The sequence below is a fragment of the Streptopelia decaocto genome (genome assembly GCF_964273445.1).
Source record: "Streptopelia decaocto genome assembly, chromosome: 9".
Taxonomy (NCBI): domain Eukaryota; kingdom Metazoa; phylum Chordata; class Aves; order Columbiformes; family Columbidae; genus Streptopelia; species Streptopelia decaocto.
Window position 1 is genome coordinate 9,904,483 of NC_138664.1, and position 20,220 is coordinate 9,924,702.

Sequence of the window (20,220 nt, forward strand, 5' to 3'; positions counted from 1 at the left end):
GTGTCTGCAGCCAGCGTAGCAGGATGGCAGACAAAAACTGCTCAAGCACTCTGCCACCTAACTACACAGCATCCCTGCTGTCACGGCTCTAGCTCCTTCAATACCCAATCTGACTAGATTAACATTAGCCCAGGGATATCTGTATGAGCTGTTACCACATTTTGGACTCTCAGACCTCAAGTCTGGGTTCACAGATCCCCAAGGAAAGCTAAAGACCTTAAAAGTTTCTTTGCTGTCTCTATAAGCTCGTTCCCTCTAACACAAGGCAAGAGGGAGGGGGGGGGAGGGGAAGGTTTCTCACAAAATCTTAAAGCAAACAATTTAAACGTTGCCACTCAAAGAAATAAAAAGTCTTATAGCACGAGAGCCAGACCTTGTCTGAAGAGTCAAACACCAGAAAGAAAAAGCAAAATCAAGTTCCTAGTTAAAAAAAATACCTTGTTCACTACATCTGGCAGTTTCAAATGCAGCCTATACAGAAACAATAAAAAACAAAACAAAATTAAGTCTGCCCAGTTGACCATGTACCCTGACATACATTATTATGGATGGTGTGCTCTGCTAGACACAAGTAAAAATTATGATGTGTGAGAAGATGAATAAGAAAGTAGATGATTGTTTTACAAATGAAACTGTGCGTCTCTTCCCCTCTCCAGACATCTTTTCGTCCTGTTATGAGCTGGATCCCTGGAGCTGGACTCCACAGATGATACTTCCAATTAAATTATATTAAAGGATCTGAAGTGACGCTTTCCGCATTCTGAAATGTAAGGATCACCACTCTACCCACGCTACTTGGCACAACTCCAGCGGAAAGATGAGGCAAAAGAGCACCCCTCACCACGGACTTTAGTTTCAGAACTTGGGACTTTGCTAAAAACGTTGTGAATACCTTCCTGAGCAGTGGTCATCTTGCATGGTTAAAGCACAAGTTTACTCTGATCCATCATAAAGTTTATCTTCTCACCAATTGAATGCTACAGCATATGTCCTAACAATTTTCATATTTGTGATGTGACTGCAGTAGCAACAGGATTCATTAACTCATACCATTTCTCACCAGCTTCAGCTGCCTGAACACTTGAATTACAAAATACAGACATATATGGCAGAACAACAGTTAAAAACATAATTGCATACTCATGGCTGTTCTCTTGAGCCACTTCATGCTCACCTGCTACAACCTTGCAGTGCTCATCAGGAATGCGTGACTTCACGGGATGACTTGATTTTGTGGATCGCCTGTGCCTGATGAAGTGTTCTTTTCCACTAAAGGAGGTCTCTGATGTGTTCACTGGTTGTATTAGCATTTGCTCTGATCCAATCTGGATATAGCCAACCTGTCCACAAAAGAGAACACAGAACCTCATCAGACAGTTTGGTCTCCTAACCTTGTCTACCACAGTCTGAACCAAGACTATTTCACTCCAGTTGTTATTTACAAGGCAGGGAAATGAAAAGTTATTATGATTGTGTTCGGCCTGCGTAATACGGACTAAAGAACTTCATCTACTTTTTATATCACTGGGCACTATTTAAAAACATCATCATACAAGATGCTGTACTTGCTCAAAAAAAGATGTAGGGTTCTTGTCAACACCTTTCCTTCCCATTCTGCCTCCAGCTGGCACACCACTCTAGCTGGAAGCACAAATATCTATGTCCTGTGAGATGCTCAGCTCACGTGAGGACAAATAAATCCTATTAACAGGAATCCTTACATAAGCACCTTTCTAATCGCCAGCTAGAATTGCAATGCTAATAAATGGCATTTACCATCTCAGCAGAGCAAAGAGGTAAGGTTGGCTGCAAATGTCACTCTTAGAGACAACACTGGGTGTAATGAAGTGATGTCCTAATTATGACTTGCAGAGCCACCCACACTTTTTTGTATGGGAACCAAATACCTGTTCTTGACTACAAGAAGGGCCACACAGCAAGCACTGCTGCCCCTGTAAGTCAGGGGTTGGGTTTTAGGGGTCAAACCAGGAACAGACTGTTGTACCTTCCCACTTACAAGATCTTCCACCATCCCTGGAATAAGTGACATAACAAAGGCAAAGACCACGTCTAAACAGCAGCAGACTCCATAGGCTACAGGTCAGAGCACTAAACCTCTGCCTTCCTTGCACCAAGTCCAGACCTTACACCAGGGCTGGCAAGAACGTCTTCGGAAGGCGGCTTCTACCCCAGGAGACCCCTCCTCCACTTGCAACCCCGAGTTTGTAAGGTTCTTTTGTGCCTTTTCCACTCTTTTTCTGGCATAAAAAGGACAGAGTGAAAGCAAAGAGATCACCTTAAAACTTTACAAAGCCTCTGGGTTTAGTAATCAATGCTGAGGTTATAACACATTGGAGAAAGTGAATATGTACACTGCGGGTTTCCTACTTACTTTTCATTATACTAATCCAAAGATTATTTGTATTGCAATTAAAACTCTCGAAATACAGCTCTTTGCCATCTACCCTCTTGAGAGAAATTTCTAGGCCAGAGCCAACCTCTCCTGCTTGCAACAGAAGGTTTCATCTGGCCTGCCACGAGACATCGGATTTTGCATACGGTACAACTGCATACAGTAGACAAGCTTACAAAGGGGTCCTGCTAGGCCACATGCCTATAACACCCATCCCATACATACAAAGAGACACCAGACTTTTTTTTTTGCCTCCCCACTGCAATCTGTGCCAGCCAGGCAACCATCCAAATAAATGCTCTGCACGTACATGCGAATACTATATATTCAACAGCTGACTGTACTAATATGATTTATAATATACATTACATCCATACTGTATATTGTACATTTCCACACCGCCCTGCCAAATTCAGTCCTCACGTACACCCAGGAAATCCCTTTGGCCTAGTGTTTCCAGCAAGAGGAATTTTCTGCTAGCAGAAATGAGAGCTCTCCTCTTTTGACAGCAGTGCTAAGTGAAGAGCTCTCAGGGCAAACCAGGATCTCCCAAAAAGGGTCGCTAATTTCAAAAGTGCACTTGGGAAAAAAAAAAAAAAAAAAACAACATAATAAAAATCAGTGTCTCTATTTGCCACAGCTGCAAAGCACGGTGGTAACAATTAGTCCCCTGCCTCAAAAGATACAGGAGATGGTCTTTCGAAAGAGACCTCGACCTAAGGGCAAGGTCACTTATTAAGTATAAAACGCCTTGACACCTCCCAGAAGGGCTCCCATTTACAAAGAAAAATTGACATTATTTCTTGGCCCTACAGAATGCACACCGGTTTACAAGACCCACTCTGCCCTGGAGTTTTCAAAGGGGCTGCCTCTTCATTTAAATTACAAGCTGAACTTGGTTTGTCAGAATTGTTTCAGAGGCAGCAAAAGCTCTGGTGACTTATTCTTCCAGCCTCCTTTACAATGCCCTCCACTACTTCCCCTCCTTGTTCCAATCTTCCAGCTGGGAGGCAGCCCCAGCCCCCTTTTTTTTAATATAGGTTTTAATTATTTAGAAGAGGAGTTGTAAATCTGGTGCCATGGTACTAAAAGCCACACCAGAGCTCCTGAAAGGCTGCCAACCATTTTTGTTGGTGCCAAAAATATGTAAGAAGAAGTCAGTTTCATCACCACCCGACATTATCCCAACTTTCTGGCATCAAGTGTGAAAATAATTTAAACCATTGGAAAGGACTTATGTTTCACATTTGCTTTGGAATTGTGAAACCTATGGAGGGAAAGAGCCATGTGTCTTCACCCTGGAATAGGTTAAGAAGCAATCTCAAGTTTAATCTGACAAGCCAAATAGAGTTTCGAGTAGGAAGCATTTGCAGGATCAGGCCTGTAAAGTACTCCTAGGGAGTTGAAATTTTCCCCAAACTTGCCAGTTGGGTTCTAAAGACTCCTCAAACCTGTTGGCCCAGATGAGATCTTTTGGACCCGGTAACTTGAATACTCTGGTCATTATTTTGCTTTTTCCATAAGAAATGCATTCCTCATGTTGCCTTCCTCAAATCCTCCAACTACCAAATATTATACTGCGCTAATCTCAGCATGAGATACCAGATATCAGAACTAGACAAATACTCATGGCTTTTCTTCTCTAGGCTGTATGATGTTCAGAGAGTGCAAAAAGCTGGATTTTGAAGATAAACAAGTAAAACAGAAGACCACATAACTGTCTGAGCTATTTTTCCTACATCTCTGGAAATCATTCCAATTAAATAAGATGCTTTGGATCTCCCAATTCCTGTTTGCCTGGGGAGATGTGTATCAAAAGCTGGGATGCTCCCTCTCGTCCTTCGCTGTGAGAGCCCATACGAACGGGACCTGCCCCAGTATCGCCCAGTGCCTGGGAAAGCAGCTGCTGCCCAGTCGCACCATCCCGGAGCACCCGAGACACAGGAGCCATCAGGAGCCCCAAAATTAAGATGGGTACAGAAGTTCATCATCATCTGTGTTATTAATTTAACCTGGGTTTTACAGTTAGTAGGACAAGACCATGCAGCTGACAGGATCATGCAGCTCAGATGACAGGAATGGCTGGGATGATTTCAGCCTCAAAAAAGCAGGCAACCAAACTGGAGAGTTGATTAAAATAAACAATAATCCACACTTAGCACCATGGCCCCACTCAGCACTGTGCTTAACAGTGGCTACACCTTTCATATTAAGGATATTTCATATCCTTAATTTAGATGTCAGCTCCCCGTTGCTCACTAGTAAAAGAGGTTCTGTTCTCTAAACCACCAAAATATTCTCCGATGTTCTGATCCGGAGTTTTATAAATACATTGGTCACTCAAGCAATCTACTCACTCTCTACTCTTGTACTACCAGTAGTTCACTCTTCTACTCATTATCTTCCTTGCCACTGGAGCTTTTCCCAGGCTAAATGACAGCAGGGAAAGCAGGAAGGTCCTCACACTGTATCACTGAAATTACAACAGGACTGTTAGTGTTGGCACTCAAATAGCGTTTGCAACCACATCGCCCCACTTCGCGGGCTTCCCTGTTCTGTCTCTGTCCCCTGGTAGCTCTCATGGTGCTACAACAGCTCGAGGGTTAACTCGGGACAGGAATCCAAACCTTCCATGTTCTCTGCACATGGTTCTGGACCTTCTCATACATCAATACTCTCCAGCAGTTAGACTGGTTTTGCAGCCCTTTTTATTTTCACAGCATCTTTGAACAAGATCTGTGAAATGCTGAATCTTTAACAGATTTTTCTTTCGCTCCTTAGTGTTCATTAGTTACATACATATGAACATGCTGAAAAGAGAACAGTTCTAAACATCTGACAAATTCCATCCCCTTCTCAATTTCTCAACTGCTACACTGTAAATCTTAGTTTAACCATTTCCTTAAAGTTAAAAGGAAGTTAATATTTAAAGTTAAGAACAAAAAAATACAACACAAATACAGTTTAATAAACTTCACTGGCTTTTAGCCCTGTCCTCAATAACCATGCTTCAGCTTTAGGTTAGTTGTTGTTTACAAGTGCAATTCAAGCAAATTTAAAACAAGAGCTTTAAATTAGGTCTTGCTCGAGAGTCACTTCAGCTTTACACACAGTCACAAGAGCAGATAATACCCAGGAATACCTGATAGCTCCTCTGCCCCAGACTCCAGGTCTGCTAAACAAGGAAACCACAACATGCTCTCCCTTTTGTCCACAGTGGAAGGGGGAAAAAAATAAAAATCCCAGCATTGTAATTTTAAGAGGTTTAACTTTTCAGCTTGTGGACCAGCTATGGATGAACGCCAGACAGCTCCTCTCCCAGACATGAGAATTCAGCAGAGCTGAATGTGTTTCCTCAGGGGAAATTGTATCATGCTATGATCCTGGCTTGCCTGTGCTGCCCTGCTCCTCACAACAGCAGAGGCTCCTGCATCACCTGAAGGGCAGCACCACCCCGTTACACACCACCAGACAAGGACTGAGCTCACCGAGCTTCAGACTTCTGCTCCAAAGTCAATAAAGTACAGCAAACACCTCCAAAGTGACAATTCACCAACCTAAAGTACCTAAGAAACAGGACGAACTGTTCTGTTAAGTGCTCTTTGGAAATGCCAAATGTCTTTATCACCCACTCTCCCCTTGATAACCAGAGTCAGGCTTAAAGCCAACAGACTGTGACTTCTTCTGTATTCTTCTTCCTCTGCTTCACAAGGATATAGATGATTTACCATTTCATCAGGAGTCCTTTGAGTTACTGCTCATTACCTGGAGCCTGCAGTCCAGCCTATTCAGTTCTCTTTTCCCTGACTGGCCTTCCACATCACATCCAAAACCACACTGAGACATCCAGTTCCTGCATGGGCACTTACACCCACTTGTAAACCCATGGGAGTCCAGAGACCCTAGAAGAAGCCATGCATCCAAATAGTACTTGTAACACTAGTACAACTTGGTACACCAGATGTACTGGTACAGACACTGCAGCCCAACGCACTGCACAGCAGTCCAGTACCTCAGCATCCGAAAGCGACCCTAGTGTGAAAAAACAGTAAAAAAAAAAATATATCAAATGAAGTCTTTGGGAATCCCACATTTGCAGATAGCTTGAGGCAGCACTCTGCAATGTACAGCTGGAGAATAAGCCTCTCCAAAAGGCAGAGTACCCTGCCTATCTCTCTTATCTTGGGTCGCACGACTGGTAAGCCCTGCTGGGACTCACTGCAGTACAAATATGCGGTGTTGAAAGGGCCTTCTCTACTGTGCTCTCCAGGCTTCAATCAAAAAAGCTCCACAGAAGGTAACACTGATCTGCCAAACATTGCTAGAGAGGGTAAGGGCAGCATGCAGAGAGCAACAGTCAAAACATAACTGTGAAATTGCACCTGAAAGCAGTGGATGAGAAGTCCAGAGATGTATCGAGCAAACTGGAATCTCCTTGCTGGAGAGACCAAACATACATCCTCTAGGAACTGAGCTCAGAAGCAGAGACTTTAATCCACTGCCACTGCACAATTCAACTCAAGGTAACATGCACCATGACCTTACACAGCTAGAACTTCCCAAAAGACAGGCGATTCGCTGTACTGCCTGCTGTCGCTGGTCAGACGAGCTGCAGAACTTTGCTCCTGCCGGCATCTCCCCAGCACCAGGAAAATGCAGTTCAGTCCTGTGTAAACAGTTGGACTCTGCCCATGCCACAACTGCATTCCCCAGACAGGACGCAGTCCTGCCAAGTTAAGGTGCTTTTCAGGAACATAGTACCTCTTGTCTACGCCACAGTTAACAGGTTGCCAAGATGAACAGGAGTGCTGAAGTATCCTTGCATACAGTACTTTAACTACACAGATGAGACCTTAGGTACAGCAGTCCTAAGCATGCTATAGCCTAACACAGCTGCAATAGTACAGCCACCCTTCTTGAAAAGTTGCAAGTTGTATCGGGAAACTACAGCACATCACATACTGGATAGCAGCAGCATCTGCAAGCACTGTTTAAAAACCAAAACACGACCCTTAGATGCCACACTGGCAATCTGATATCATTACCAGGTAGCTCAGTTTCATGTCACTGTGTCAGCGATTTTGTTTTTATTAGAACTCCACTTGCCCTGATCATTTTATATCACTTTTCGTGTGATTTATGGCATAGTTGAGGAATAAGATTACAACAACGTCTGAGCCAGCTGGAGATCAGGATACAGTATTATTACCCACTCTGCTTCTCAGCAACCAGCTTTTCTGAATGAGATGCCCTGATCACCTGATTCGAGTCCAACAGTGGAGTTTTCAGGAAATCTCCCATTGCAGCAGTAGCAATGCTTAGAAGGCAAATACCAGGATCAACAGCCTGCGAGGTTTCCACCACCAAGGTCTTTCTTCTATCCCAGCCTGCAGGCCCTGTCCATACCCCAACCTGTGCGGCCGCGCTGCTGCTGAGGACAAAGTTTCATTCTTTCTGCTGCAAAGAGGGCTTAAGGAAGCAAGGGGAAAATTCACAAACCACTGTAGTGATGGTCTTGGTATTTCAAATTGCTGAACTAGGAGGCAAAAAAATTTTGAGCTCTAGAGTCTCCTGATGGCAGTTCCACTCGTGGCAGATTCAACACTTCCTAGATAATTTGAGAAAAACTCAAATTCCTCTGATCCCAGAAAACATCTTAATATTAAATGGCACAGCTCTCACTGCAGGTACACTCATTTAGTGTGGCCATTGCAAAAGGCTGCATAAACACTAAAAGCAGGCTAAAATCTGACATGTTTCATGTTTAAGAATAGACTTAAGAAGCAAAAAGGTCCATTTAGCTAGAATAAGGTATATCTACCCAGCAATGTGCATCAATTTAATGAAACCATTTCAAAAGTTAATGACATTAACCTTCAGTTTAGGTTCACCCTTAAGATACTTGAGTTTTCTGTTCTCTAGTTTTCAGTTCACCAGGGTGTTATAAACCTTAACTCACTCATGTGTATCACACACCTGCTTTTAGCCCTTTTCCAGCTCCTGGTGATCACCTGAATTTGGATCACCTGAACCACCTGAATTTGAATTCTTCTCAGCAGAAAGGAGTATCCACAAATGGGCACCTTTGACAGTGATCACATTTTGATGCCAAGCTCATCTAGGTCAGTTATGTCAGCTAAGTAATTGTTTAGAATTCATGATACAAACAGATATTGCAATATCGTAGCTCATATTTGCAGAGTAATGAACAAAGACTAACTAGTCCTGTTCCATTTCGAACTTTTCTACTGGGAATATTGCCAATCTTTTTCACTCCCCCTCCTCCATTCCCTGATCTCAGGCAGTTAATACTGTGCCTACAACTACATTCCTCTTTTGAAAAAGGTTCCTTCTCTGCTTGTCTGTGCTTTTCAGCTCTGCTAGAACAGGTAGCTTTGGAAGCCCAGCACTTCATGAACAGGGTTAACAAAACGTGCCTGGTGACAAAAGAGCTGTTAGTGATTTAAAGCTTGAACTAGAGATATTAGTTTTAAACTCTGAGAAAGCCCTCAGTTGTACAGAGCTCAATTTACAGTGTCACTCAAATACTCAGCATCTCAGAGGCACTTTATTAGTTTTTTTTTTAGCCCTGAGGCACAGCGCCCTCATATGGTTCAGGACCAAAGGCCCAAACCTCAAGCGTAGAACACATGAAGTACTTCTTACCGCAAAGTTTAAGACTGAATCTCCATCAACAGGTCCATACTGAGAAGTTAAGCACACCTCCCTGGACCATGTACTAGGAATCTATACTTAACAACCCGGTGACTTTCTGAAGTACTTTTACACTAGCACCAGTAATTACACACTAGCAATTGTCTTAAGTATCTAAGTCTTCACTACTGATAAACAAAAAGGCCATCCCACACAAATCACCCCTTCTTATCAGGACACTCGGAGGAGAACCCAGTGAGAGAGAACCTGAAAACACTATAGCCTCAGGCAGAGAAATCCTAACACTTGAGGTGGGAAAAGCAACCCTGAGCAGGATGGTTCCTCCCGACCATGCCAGAGTACCTGGTGTCTCTACACCACACCTCCCACAGAACACCCTCACACACCAGCACCGATTACACGAGCAGGTGGAAGGGGCTGGATGAAGAGCTGAGGGTGTTATCCCAGGCTGTGCTGCTGGCACTGCGACCCAGTCCCCCATAGCAGGACCCAGAGTGCAGGGGCATAGTGACAAGAGGAGCGTCCATCAGCCAGGATGCTCCTCTATGGCACCCCAGGCTACCCACGCTGCGGCTGAGGTCTCGGCCTCCCAGACACGGGTGAAGCTGAGGCAGCTCCCACAGCAGAGAGCCCGAGAAGGCAGAAAACCCGCAGGGGGACAGTGGCCATGCTCGCCGGGGCCGGGGGAGGTGAGGGGGCGGGCAGGAGGTGCACGGTACTGAGGTGAGGTGCGGGCCTGGCCCAACGGCCGCTTCCCGCCCTCGCCGGGCGCGGGGTGGGGGCTCGGGCTGCCCCCGGGGCTGACAGGAAAAGCCGCTCCGGGACGGCGGGGGGTTCCCCGCGGCCCGGAGGGGGGCGGTCGGAAGGGCAGCCCGCGCTGAGGAGAGGTGGGTCGGGGGCAGTACCAGCCCGGCGCAGGTGCTGAGGGAGGCGAAGGAGTCGCTGCGGTTCAGCACGCGTCCCGTGTAGAAGCAGAGCCGCTCCTCCGGGGGCCGCCGGGGGCCGGGCGCCCGCCGCGCCTGCCCGGGCCGCTGCTCCACCACGAAGCCCCGGGCGAGGAAGCGCAGGTCGCGGTGGAGGTGCAGGTAGAGCTCGGCGCCGGCGGCGGGCAGGCGGAGCAGCAGGGCCCCCTCCTCCGCCGCCCGTTGCCGCGGCAGCGCCCGCCGGCGCCGGGGGCCGCCGCGATCCCCTCGCACGGCGGGCGGCAGCAGGTGGATCTTCTCCAGCGCCACTCGCTCCGGGATCACCACTTCCAGCTCCGCTCCGCCAGCTGCAGGCGAGAAGGAGAGAGGCTCAGGCGCTGATCCCGCGGCCCGACGGGGCGGCCCAGGGCTCCGTGCCCCGCCGGTGTCCCCCCCACCTCCCCGCGGGAACACCCCGTCCTGCCGGGGCGAGGACAGCCCTGTACTCGAGTCTCATGCACCGCAAAGTGTGAACAGCCTGCAGAGACAATGGAGCCAGCAGAGGAAAGCCATTTATTTCTCTCTCTATATATATACACGCACATATATTAGAGACAAAAATGTGCAAAGAAGAGAGGAATAAAGCAAATGCTAAGGCTACTTGTATCATTAAAAAAGAAATATATAGCTCAGACACAAGCATCGCATTTCACCAATCCCAATAAAAATCTGCAGGGAGAAGGGGAAAAGCAGAGCAAGCCGAAGCCGCAGCCAAGGACAGTCAGCAGCTTTCCACATGAAACGTTACAGCAGCAGCAGCGAGAGGACAGGAAAAGAAAATACAAAAGCCTGGAGCAATTCATCCTGCAGACTGGGACCGCCGCCACGCAGGGGATCCGGTGCATGCCCTGCGGTCCGCGCCTACCCGCTGCCGCCCGGGGCCGGCGCCCACCGCCCGCCCCACCGGCCCCGCGGGCCAGGGCGTCAGCGCCGCCGGGGAAGGGGATGCCGGCGCGGGGAGCCAAGGGAGGGTAGCGCTACCTGTGCCGGCGTCCAGTCCCCAAAGCAGCAGGCAGGGAAACACGAGAGGCAAGAGGCAGCCGTCAAACATTTTATGGCAGCGGCGGGGCCCAGCGCGGAGCGGAGGCGGCGGCGGCGGGAGCCCGGGCGGACTGAGCCCTCCCCGCCCTCGGAAAAAGTAATCGGCGCCGACAGCCCCGGCGTGGTGGGCGCCCGGCCACGCCCCTCCCCGCGGCCCCGCGCTCTCATTGGCGCGGGTGCCCCCTGGGCCACGCCCCGCGCTCCCCCATTGGCTGCGGGCTGAAGGCGCTGGGCGGAGGGGCGGGCTGAGTGGGGAGGGGGGTGCACGTGGGTGGGGGCGGCCGGCAGGGGGCGCCCTCTCCTGCCCCAGGACCCGCGGGTGTCGTGTCCCCCCTCCAGTGCTCCCAGTCCTGAAACTGGTCTGGTGCCCGTTGGGCCGTTGGGAACACCCTCGCAAGAGACACGAAGAGCTTTCTTCTGTCACGTTTTCTGCATGTCCTTCATTGTTAAAACAATTTAGATGCTGATATAGAAGCGCTCTTGAAAAATTCACCTGCTCTCTCATTTCTGCAGCCTTGTCCACCACCATCTGAAATATTGATCCCAGGACTCTAGGAAACCAGGAGAAAATGAGGCTGGCAATAAATGAGCACACAAAGATTTTAGGTGGTGATCTTACACACTCCTGGAAGAAAATAAGAAACATAATGCAAAAAGCTCAGGTGATACAAGATTAATTTCTGGAGTAGTGGAGAAGGAGGGGTCACTAATTCAAAGCAAGGAGCTCGTGTTCTTCGAGGTGGTTAAAAGAACAGTTTGGGAGAGGAAGAAGAGGAGGAAACCACCTGCCAGCTCCCTTCATCACTCCATGTGGGGGACATTCACATCCTCACCCAGTTACATCAATTCCTGTTTTTGCTGAGACCCTGCAGCCACAAGAGCTCCTTTCTACCTGACGGTTGGGCCATGTCCTGCGTGTCCTCAGCTGCCCAGGGGCGGGAGAAGTCAACTTGGTCCAGGGGCTGCTGAAAGCACTACACTGATTTCCAAGAGTAAAGAGATTTCCGCCGCGTTCGGTGGGCTTTGGATCGGGTTCTGTGTTCCTGGCATGGCCGAGTCACGGAAAGCGTTAAAGACCCAACATGTTAGCAGCTTTAAACTGCTGTGGCCCAGCAGAGAAGCCTCCTGGAGTTTAAACTTCTGCAAAAATATGCAACTTTGTTACTGAAATCGTAGAAGAATTCGAAGGAAGACCCATAAAAGAGTGCGAATGACTCTGGCAGATCTCTGTGCAGCAGTTACACAAGAATTGTCCAGAGTTGTACTGACAGTGGTAATGGCTCTGAGTCACGAGGGAAGGGAATTCGATTTGGATGCTCATCCCTGCGAGGGCAGGCAGCTGGGGTAGCGCTAAGAACAGGGCTGCGTGAATCTAGGAAAAGGACTGGTAAGTGAGATGAGCAGGTTAACGCTGTTTTCTCTCTTTCAGATATTGGACAGTCAAGAAGAACCATGTTTTCTTTGAGATCTGCCCCTGTGATGAGTAGAGAGGCTGTTTGAGACCTGCAATCCTAAAGATGCTCTCCTGAGCACCCAGGGACACGCGGCAGCACACAAGGGGCTGGCACAGCACCCCGGCAAGACATGCCCCGTGTGGGGCCTCTGCAGCACCGTACGGACACGGGTGCACACTGATGTCCCACCTCCTGCTGCTGTCTCAGGAAGCTCCTCGTCTCCCCAGCACGGTGGCACTTGGAGGACATCACCAGTGATCAGCAGCAGGAGCGAAACTGAGGGCCTGCAACCAGCTCCCAGCAGACAAAAGCTGCGTAAAGCCAGGACCCATGGCCCAAATTTACTTTCTAAACATGAGGTCAGGTAAGATTTAATAGCTCTGCGTTTTCCTGTCTCTTTCGAGGCTCATTCTGCTCTGTAGCAAGAAATTACCAAAGCAAATTACTGGCTCAGGACCCATTCGAGTGAGACAAAAGCTCGGTTTGGGGCTGCCTTGCTGTATGTCAATAGTGTAGTGTAACAAGGTTAAAACAAAACCTCAGAGACTGAATTTCTCTCCTGACCTGCTGTGAACCAACAATTTCAATTCCTCCTTTCAAGACCCAGGCCCCGGCTGGCACAGCAGCTCTGGGCAGCAGAGCCCGCAGCTCTTCCACCCGTGGCAATCCTCCCCTCCCGAGAACCAAGAGACAGTTTGATTTGTGAGCTGCCAAATCTGGCCTGAGCCCCGAATAGTCGTGTTTAAACCCAGACCACCAGCTGTCTTCATTTGCTACGGGACCAATGCTAGTGCCTTGTCTCTTCCCTCACAAGGGTTTGATAAGGGGGCTTAGATTTGCTTGGGTTTTTAGAAGTTCCTTTCTCCCACCTTCCAAAGTCCTCTGCCAAAATAATAACAACAATACAGAGAAAGAAGAAATTTAATAGTGCAGGGGAAGAGGGTCACTAATAAAGAGGAGTCTGTAACTTACTGCATGGAAGGACTCGCTCAGTGGATGGGCTGGCGGCACAGACCGCATTGGGGTACAGCCGGTGCCCCCCGAGCATCACAGGGTTGCAGAGTGTCTAGGCAGGGGCCAAAGAGGCTGCAACACCCCCCAACAGGGACAATATCACAGACAGGTCTTGGTGTTGGCCAGAAGCAAGTGCACAACCCCTGCAGAGGTACCCCCACAATAAAATAGGAAACTGTCTTAGGAGCAGTGGTGATTTTATTGAATCCAAATCCCAAAGCTCCAGCGAGACACAGACTTGCTTTATTAATTTAACACCGCAAGCTTTTCAGAAATGTCTTTAAATTGTTATTGATAAGGATAATGTGTGTGGCAGGAGGGGGCTGTGGTCCTGTGGTGGTGATTGCATTTTCTCCCCTGCCACCAGCCCGGGGCTGGGGGGGGTTGGTGTTTCTCCTCCTCTCACCACCACCGAGAGTGGATTTGGCCCCGCAGTTTCTAGGAAACAAGCCCTCTCTCCCTCTGAAACTCCTGTTTTATTTTTTTGCAATTTTAAATGTACGTCAAGAAAGCCAAGTTTCATGGCCATTATTGCACAGTTAATAACCCTTTGGAGACTGCAGACATATGTTATATACATCTTCCCGAGCAGTCATTTGGCTTGCTGCCTGGAAAATGCCAGCGTGCAAGGGGTTAACTTGGCCATTACTCAGCCTTCTCTCCAGCCACCCTTCTCCAAACCCTTTCTGTCCTGGTCCTCAGTGGGCAGTCCCGACGTCATGGGCAATGCTTCCCTGTCCAGGACACTCTGATGTCTGTCCCGCTCTCCCCACAGCTCCTCACCCGTCCTTGGGCAGCGGGATTTCCATTCCTGCTGCCGGCTGCACCTGCCCTCACACTGCGGAGTTTGGCCGGACTGGTTGGGTGCAGACCCAGCGGATGCTGCTGTTACCCATGCAATTGCCTCCCAAAGAACACAGAGATAGTGTAACGACAGGTAGGAACCAAGAAAAGGTCTTTTGTGATTTAAAACAATCAAATATATAGGTATTTCTATAGGTGCCAAAAGCGGGTTTCCTACCGACTGGTCTTTTGCAGTGAGCCAGAGCTTTGACAAAAGCTTCTTCTCTGGATAGAGGGTGTTTAAGGGTTTGCTCCTTCACATGGAATCTCCAACATCTAGAACCATTGAGGTGGCCTTCAGCAGAGGCGCTTACGAGGTTTTTCCTTCCAGCAGCTTGAATTCTCCCAAGCCTGCGAGGGAAGAACTCCTTCTGGGACATCTCTGTCAAGTCTGGCTGAAAACAGCCAGCCAGTTCCTGAGCTCCTGGGTATAAGGAGCAGAAAGAAAAGCAACTGTGATACTGGAGACGTCCATGGACAGAGCCCAGCCCCTGGCACCTGTGTCCTCACGGGACTACGAACCCTCCTTCAGCTACAGTAAGTCCATGGCAGGAGACCTGTCCCATTCTTTCTCCTAGCAGGGAGCTTTATTCCTGAGCTGACAAGGGTTCTCTTTTGTCAGAGAGAGTTTGCTTTGGTTGAGATGCATCTGTCTCACAAACAGCGTGTGCATTGCATGAGGTTTTCCCTGGATCTTCCCTCCAAACGCTTCCCTTCCGTCTCCAGGGGCCTCACAGCTTTGCTCAGCTGCAATGGGGAATAACATCCTATTTCCATGGAATACAGAGAAAAGAGTGAAAAATGCTCTTGTGGGACAGCGGCTGAGAAATGGAGTCCTGAAATCTCAGTTTGCTTCACAACTGCCCCCATGGGAGTGGAGATCTGGCTACATCCCCACGCTGGTGCCGCTACTGTCTGCACAAAACCCTCCAGGGCATCTTGCTACCTTGGTTTGGAAGGATCAGGGTGCAACACTGTTGGGAGCAGAAAATAACATTGCACACATGGCACTGTGGGCAAGAAAAGCCAGGAATATAAAAGAACACACTCCCAATTGAATAAGATAGCTGTGAGGTGCCAGGAGAACCCGCTCTCTCCAGTACAGGCATCACTTCGTGTTGAGAGATCAGAAATCGAAGTGTGTCACCACCTCTATCCAGTTCCTGCTGGGATTTTTAAACACAGACGAGGCTGGTCGGGGATCTGTTTGGCATCTGAGGGCTGTGCAGAGATAGCCATCAATAATCACCAGCCACACGTCACTCCCCAGGCATGCGGGAACAAATGGACAAAGGAAAGAGCTGCCGTTGTTTGAGCCTGACCCTAAAGTTCAGCCAGGCTTTTAATGAAGTCCAGTGTTGCCACCTCTGATGATGTTATCAGGAACCTGGGAATAGCTGGCACTTTCTTTTGTTCTGTTATATGGTTTGTTTGAGTTTTTCCTCTCCAGCCTTGGGCTCCTGCAATCATGAGACTGATTTCTCATTTAACTCCATCAGTCCATGTTTGACCCCATGACAGGCTGGGAAATGTGAACTGCAAGTAGCAGAGAGATTTATTACCTGGGAGCAAATGAGGAGGTTCCCAACCATAGGATTGTTTAAAACAAACCTTTCTCAAAAAACTGTGCTATTGATTTCTCTTTTGGTGTGGAGGCAGATTTTCTGACAAGAGCAGAGCCCTTCATGGAGGCACCACTGCCCTCTTTGCCTGGCACTGTCCTTCACCCGGTCATATCCCACACTTGGTGTTGTTCTCCTCTCAAACATCTCCCTTTGTAACCAGCACCTGCTGTGGATAATGATCATTCCCCCCCAAAGATAATATTTCATACAAGGCTCCTCCTCTGCATTATCCTTCCAGGAAGGCACAAGAATCCAGAGGAGGAGGTTTGTAACCCAAGAGGTGGAGTGGAGCTCAGAAGAGAGACAGAGGTGATGCTGAGGAGATGCACAAGCCAGCACAGCCTCTGCGTGGATGTCCGCAGGGACCTGGACATGGTGGCCCAGTGCAACTGCACAGACCTAAGTGACTTCTTCCCATCATGAATGTACTAATAAGGAAAACTGCCAACTTAAAACACTCTTAATAATGTTTTCCTATTTCTTTAACACCTCTCCCTTGAGCACTCTCTCCTCCCTTCACAGCGTCTTGGCCAATTACACTTGCAAAGCAAACAGAAAACTCAATACCCCCACGAGCAGGGATTACCGGGAGTCAGGGACCCTTGCCAAGTGCTGTGACAAGGTGGTCATGGCACTAGTTCCTGCTCCCCTCCAGCCAGCAAGGCCCTTTCCCATCCCCAGATAGGGGGGAGACCCCACAACCAGGCCCTGCAAGACCGGGGTCCCCCCTCACGCCCCACCAGAGCTGCAGGGCCAGGAGCTGGGGGACACACCGAGGTGGCCGGAGCTGCCCTTGGAGCACAAGCACCACTGGAAGGTGGCACAGAGCTGAGGAAGGACCGTGTCCCCAGGCCAAGCCCTGCTGGCTCCCCCGCGTGGGTCTGTAAAACACCCCTTTTCTCTTCTGGAAGTGAAATAGCCCCAAGCACACATGCTCAGGTAATTGTTTCTCTGGGCTTTTGTTGTCTAACCCTTCTTCTTTTATTGCACATTCAAGCTGCTCCCAAGTTGCCCTCAAAGCTTTGTCAAACAGTTTGAACAAAGTTTTGCACAAATTCACAAATCAAAAACCTCCCCCTCTTATCCATGAGCAGTGATAGGACTAACACCACAACAGCATTCAGTTACTTTTCCCCATGGGACCAACCCTTTACTCAAGTTTGTGCAAATTTTCCCGGTTGCTCCCATTTTGGATGCAGAGCCGTGCAGCAGCGTTACTGTAATGCTGCTGTCAGAAGCTGCGCAGAGTTCACAGCCCAACTCTGAATGCCTGGAGCTTTTAAAAACTAACAATGCAGTTTTGCCAGCCTTCTCCCCAGCCTCCGCCGCTCCACGGTTCCCTTCCTCTGGACCACTCAGTCTTTGCCCCCTACCCGTCACCCCAACTGAGTCAGCAAATTCCCCAGCGCTGTCCCAGGAGGACAAACACCCCTGGCAGGGACGGAGCTGTGGGCACTGAGCTCCAACACTTGCCATCCCACAGCCTTTAGGATGAGCTCCACAGCCTGGAGATGCAAACTGGGACATTTGGTCCACTGATGATACATATCTATGCAAGTTGTCTAGTCTAGGGGTCACTTGGAGCACCGACTTGGGGAAAGACCCCCATATTTCAGGCTCTTGAGCTGACCTGAAGCAGCAAAAGCATCTGTGTTCTCAGTGGACAAAGGAGGAGGGCATGCAGGACGTGCTGTGACCATTGCATGGCCACGTCTGTAATGCCGGACACTTCGATAGAACTTGTGCGGGTCAGACTCTGCTCAGCGACAGCAAGGGCTGCCTTTTCCTCCAGAGCCAGCGAGGAAACCCAACTGCCCACGTCAGCAAAGTCTGCTCAGAGTCACTAGGTAAGAAGCGGCCAGATGCAGGGCCAGTGCGAGGTCTGGAGGGAGCAGCCCTTCTGGAGTCTGAAACACATCCTGCTCTTTAATCAGCAACAGCCACCAATACCTCATCCCCATCCATTTGGGGCCAATATTGTCATTATTTGCAAGGTTGTACAGTGAACCAAGAACAGAATCGGGATCCTCCTCTCATGCTGGATCCTCTCTCCCAACAGAGCTGGCAATTGAGTTTGGCTCAATTGCAAGTATTTGTTCATAAAAGCAAAATATGAGCGTCACTCTAGGACTCGTAACTGCCTGCTTTCAGGCTTTCTGGGCTGGACACCCACAAGGAATGAGAGGAGATGCGTTTCAGTGAACCTGCTGGCAGCGAGGAGTCCCACCGGCACCGGCTGCGATGGGGGAAACCGCGCCAACAGCTGGGTACCAGCCCATGGCAAAGCCCACGCACAACGAGTGCCAGATAGGCAACCTCGGAGCTTCGACCTCTGCTGGGACAGTCAAATCAAATCCAGCTGCCTCCTGGCTCCAAAAGAGAAGCCTAGAGAAGAGCTGGGGTCAGATGGGAACCACGGAAGCTGCCACCCACAGTCTGCAGCTTCCGAGCACCTCCTGCTCATCCACAGCCACGCGCGGTGAGAGATGAAGGAAACACTTCACCCCACTATCAAAACAAATCACTTCTCAGCTCTCTACGCAGTCCTACCTGAGTGCAGCCTGACCACAAGGATTAAAAAAGCTTGTTTACACCAACAGATCCCTTTTCCTGCTGACACTTGAGGGAAACCTTTTGTGGAGCCCAAGCCATCCTCCTGCCAGGAACCAGCCACAGCAGCATAAGGGAGAAGGAAGGCACTGTGCCTCTCCACCCTGGGTTCTAGGGGAAAAACTCTTAGAGCTGCTAGATTTTGGGCTCAGTTGTTTGTGTCTCTGCTTTGCATTTATAGAAAGCCTCATTAAAGAAGTTTTGGAAAGGCTTTCTATAGGGAGTACTTTCCATGGTGCCTCCTGCCAGTGCACTGTGGCATTTTTCGGGATGTTTTAGGACAATGTCCTTGGAGCACAAAACCCAAAGCTGTCAGGGCAATGTAGCCCCTGTTCACTGAGCAGCTTGCCTTGTACCCTTTCCACCACACAGCCAACATGTAATTAATTCATCCTTCTACCCTTGTAAAAGCTGTTGGTGGGGAGATGTTGCCAGGTGATGCCAGGTGGGCTGTTCACAGCCTCAGCCGAGGATCCCCAGCCGTTCCCCCTCTCTCCAGCCAACCTACTCAGCTCACGGGGTTTTTTTTCTTACACAAAGACACTTCTTGGCATTCCCAAATCCTTAGGTTGCTCTAGCCAGAATGCTCAGCCCCTGATGGATTTAAGAGGTTGGAGACGCATCTGTTCCTCAGTCTCCATCTCCTTTTGTGTTTGGGAGGTGATGTCCCACTGCTCCCTTCCTTGCACATGCACACACTGAGCCTGGCCTAAACCCTTCTATCCTTAGAGCTTCGCTTTATTGTTGGCAATGCTGCAAAACACAGAGCACCTCATACACTTGAGGTGGAGAGTGTCTCCTAAGGTGGAATGGCACCATAACCCTGGTTATTCTGAGACATTTATCATCCTTATTGCACTACAGACATTAAAGATCTAGGTGAGAATGAAGCTTCACTTACTAGTGGCTGCAGACTCTGTGGCTTGACAAATAAGTTGTTTAAACAGACAATACCAAAAAAAAGTACGAGCAGTAAAGCAGAGTCAGAGAAGATTTAATGTCCTTTCTTCCCCAGCCCTTACCCCCAGATACGCCAGGTACAGCTCTGGTGCCAGGGGACAGCAATAGAGCAGGAAAAGGGTCACTGGTGACACCCAGGCAGATGCCAACCCTTAGTACACGAGCACACTCATCCTCTGGGCTGGTATCAAACACTCATTCTTGGTAAAAAAGCCCATGTTTCTTTACCAGCGATGTACCAGACACTTGTTTCACACTTAGAGACCAATCAAGTGGAAATTACCAGTTGCAAGAAACACTTTTGCACCCCAGTCTTCAATAGAAACTCTTTGTTTTAAAGGTCAAAAAGATGGTCAGAAATGCTCCATGGGAGCCACGGTGTCCTGCTATTGCCACCTCGTGGGCCCTTGCAGCAATAACCAGGTAACAATACATGGGTTTTAATGGCACAGGTGCTCGAGCTTTCTTGCCCATCACTGCACGCAGCACGTACAGACCAGCAGCACGTACAGACCAGGGGCTGTTGCCACAGTGTCCTGTTCTCTGCTCGTGTGCCATTGTGCCATCCGTGCAGGATCCAAAGCATTCAAAGGGAAAAAAAAACAACCTCCAAACATACAGCG

At 48.9% G+C, this 20,220-nt stretch overlaps 1 protein-coding gene across 1 annotated transcript in view; it reads right to left on the reverse strand.

Moving 5' to 3' along the window:
• Positions 1–11,164, reverse strand: part of ADAMTS17 (ADAM metallopeptidase with thrombospondin type 1 motif 17) — a 179,318-nt gene extending 168,154 nt beyond the window's left edge. The window contains exons 1-3 of the mRNA XM_082060557.1: positions 11,032–11,164; positions 9,994–10,358; positions 1,175–1,340 (exon numbers count right to left, since the gene is read on the reverse strand). Coding sequence (XP_081916683.1) covers positions 1,175–1,340; positions 9,994–10,358; positions 11,032–11,101 — 601 coding nt within the window. The 5' untranslated portion in view covers positions 11,102–11,164. The remainder of the gene's footprint in view (positions 1–1,174; positions 1,341–9,993; positions 10,359–11,031) is intronic.
• Positions 11,165–20,220: the final 9,056 nt, after the last annotated feature.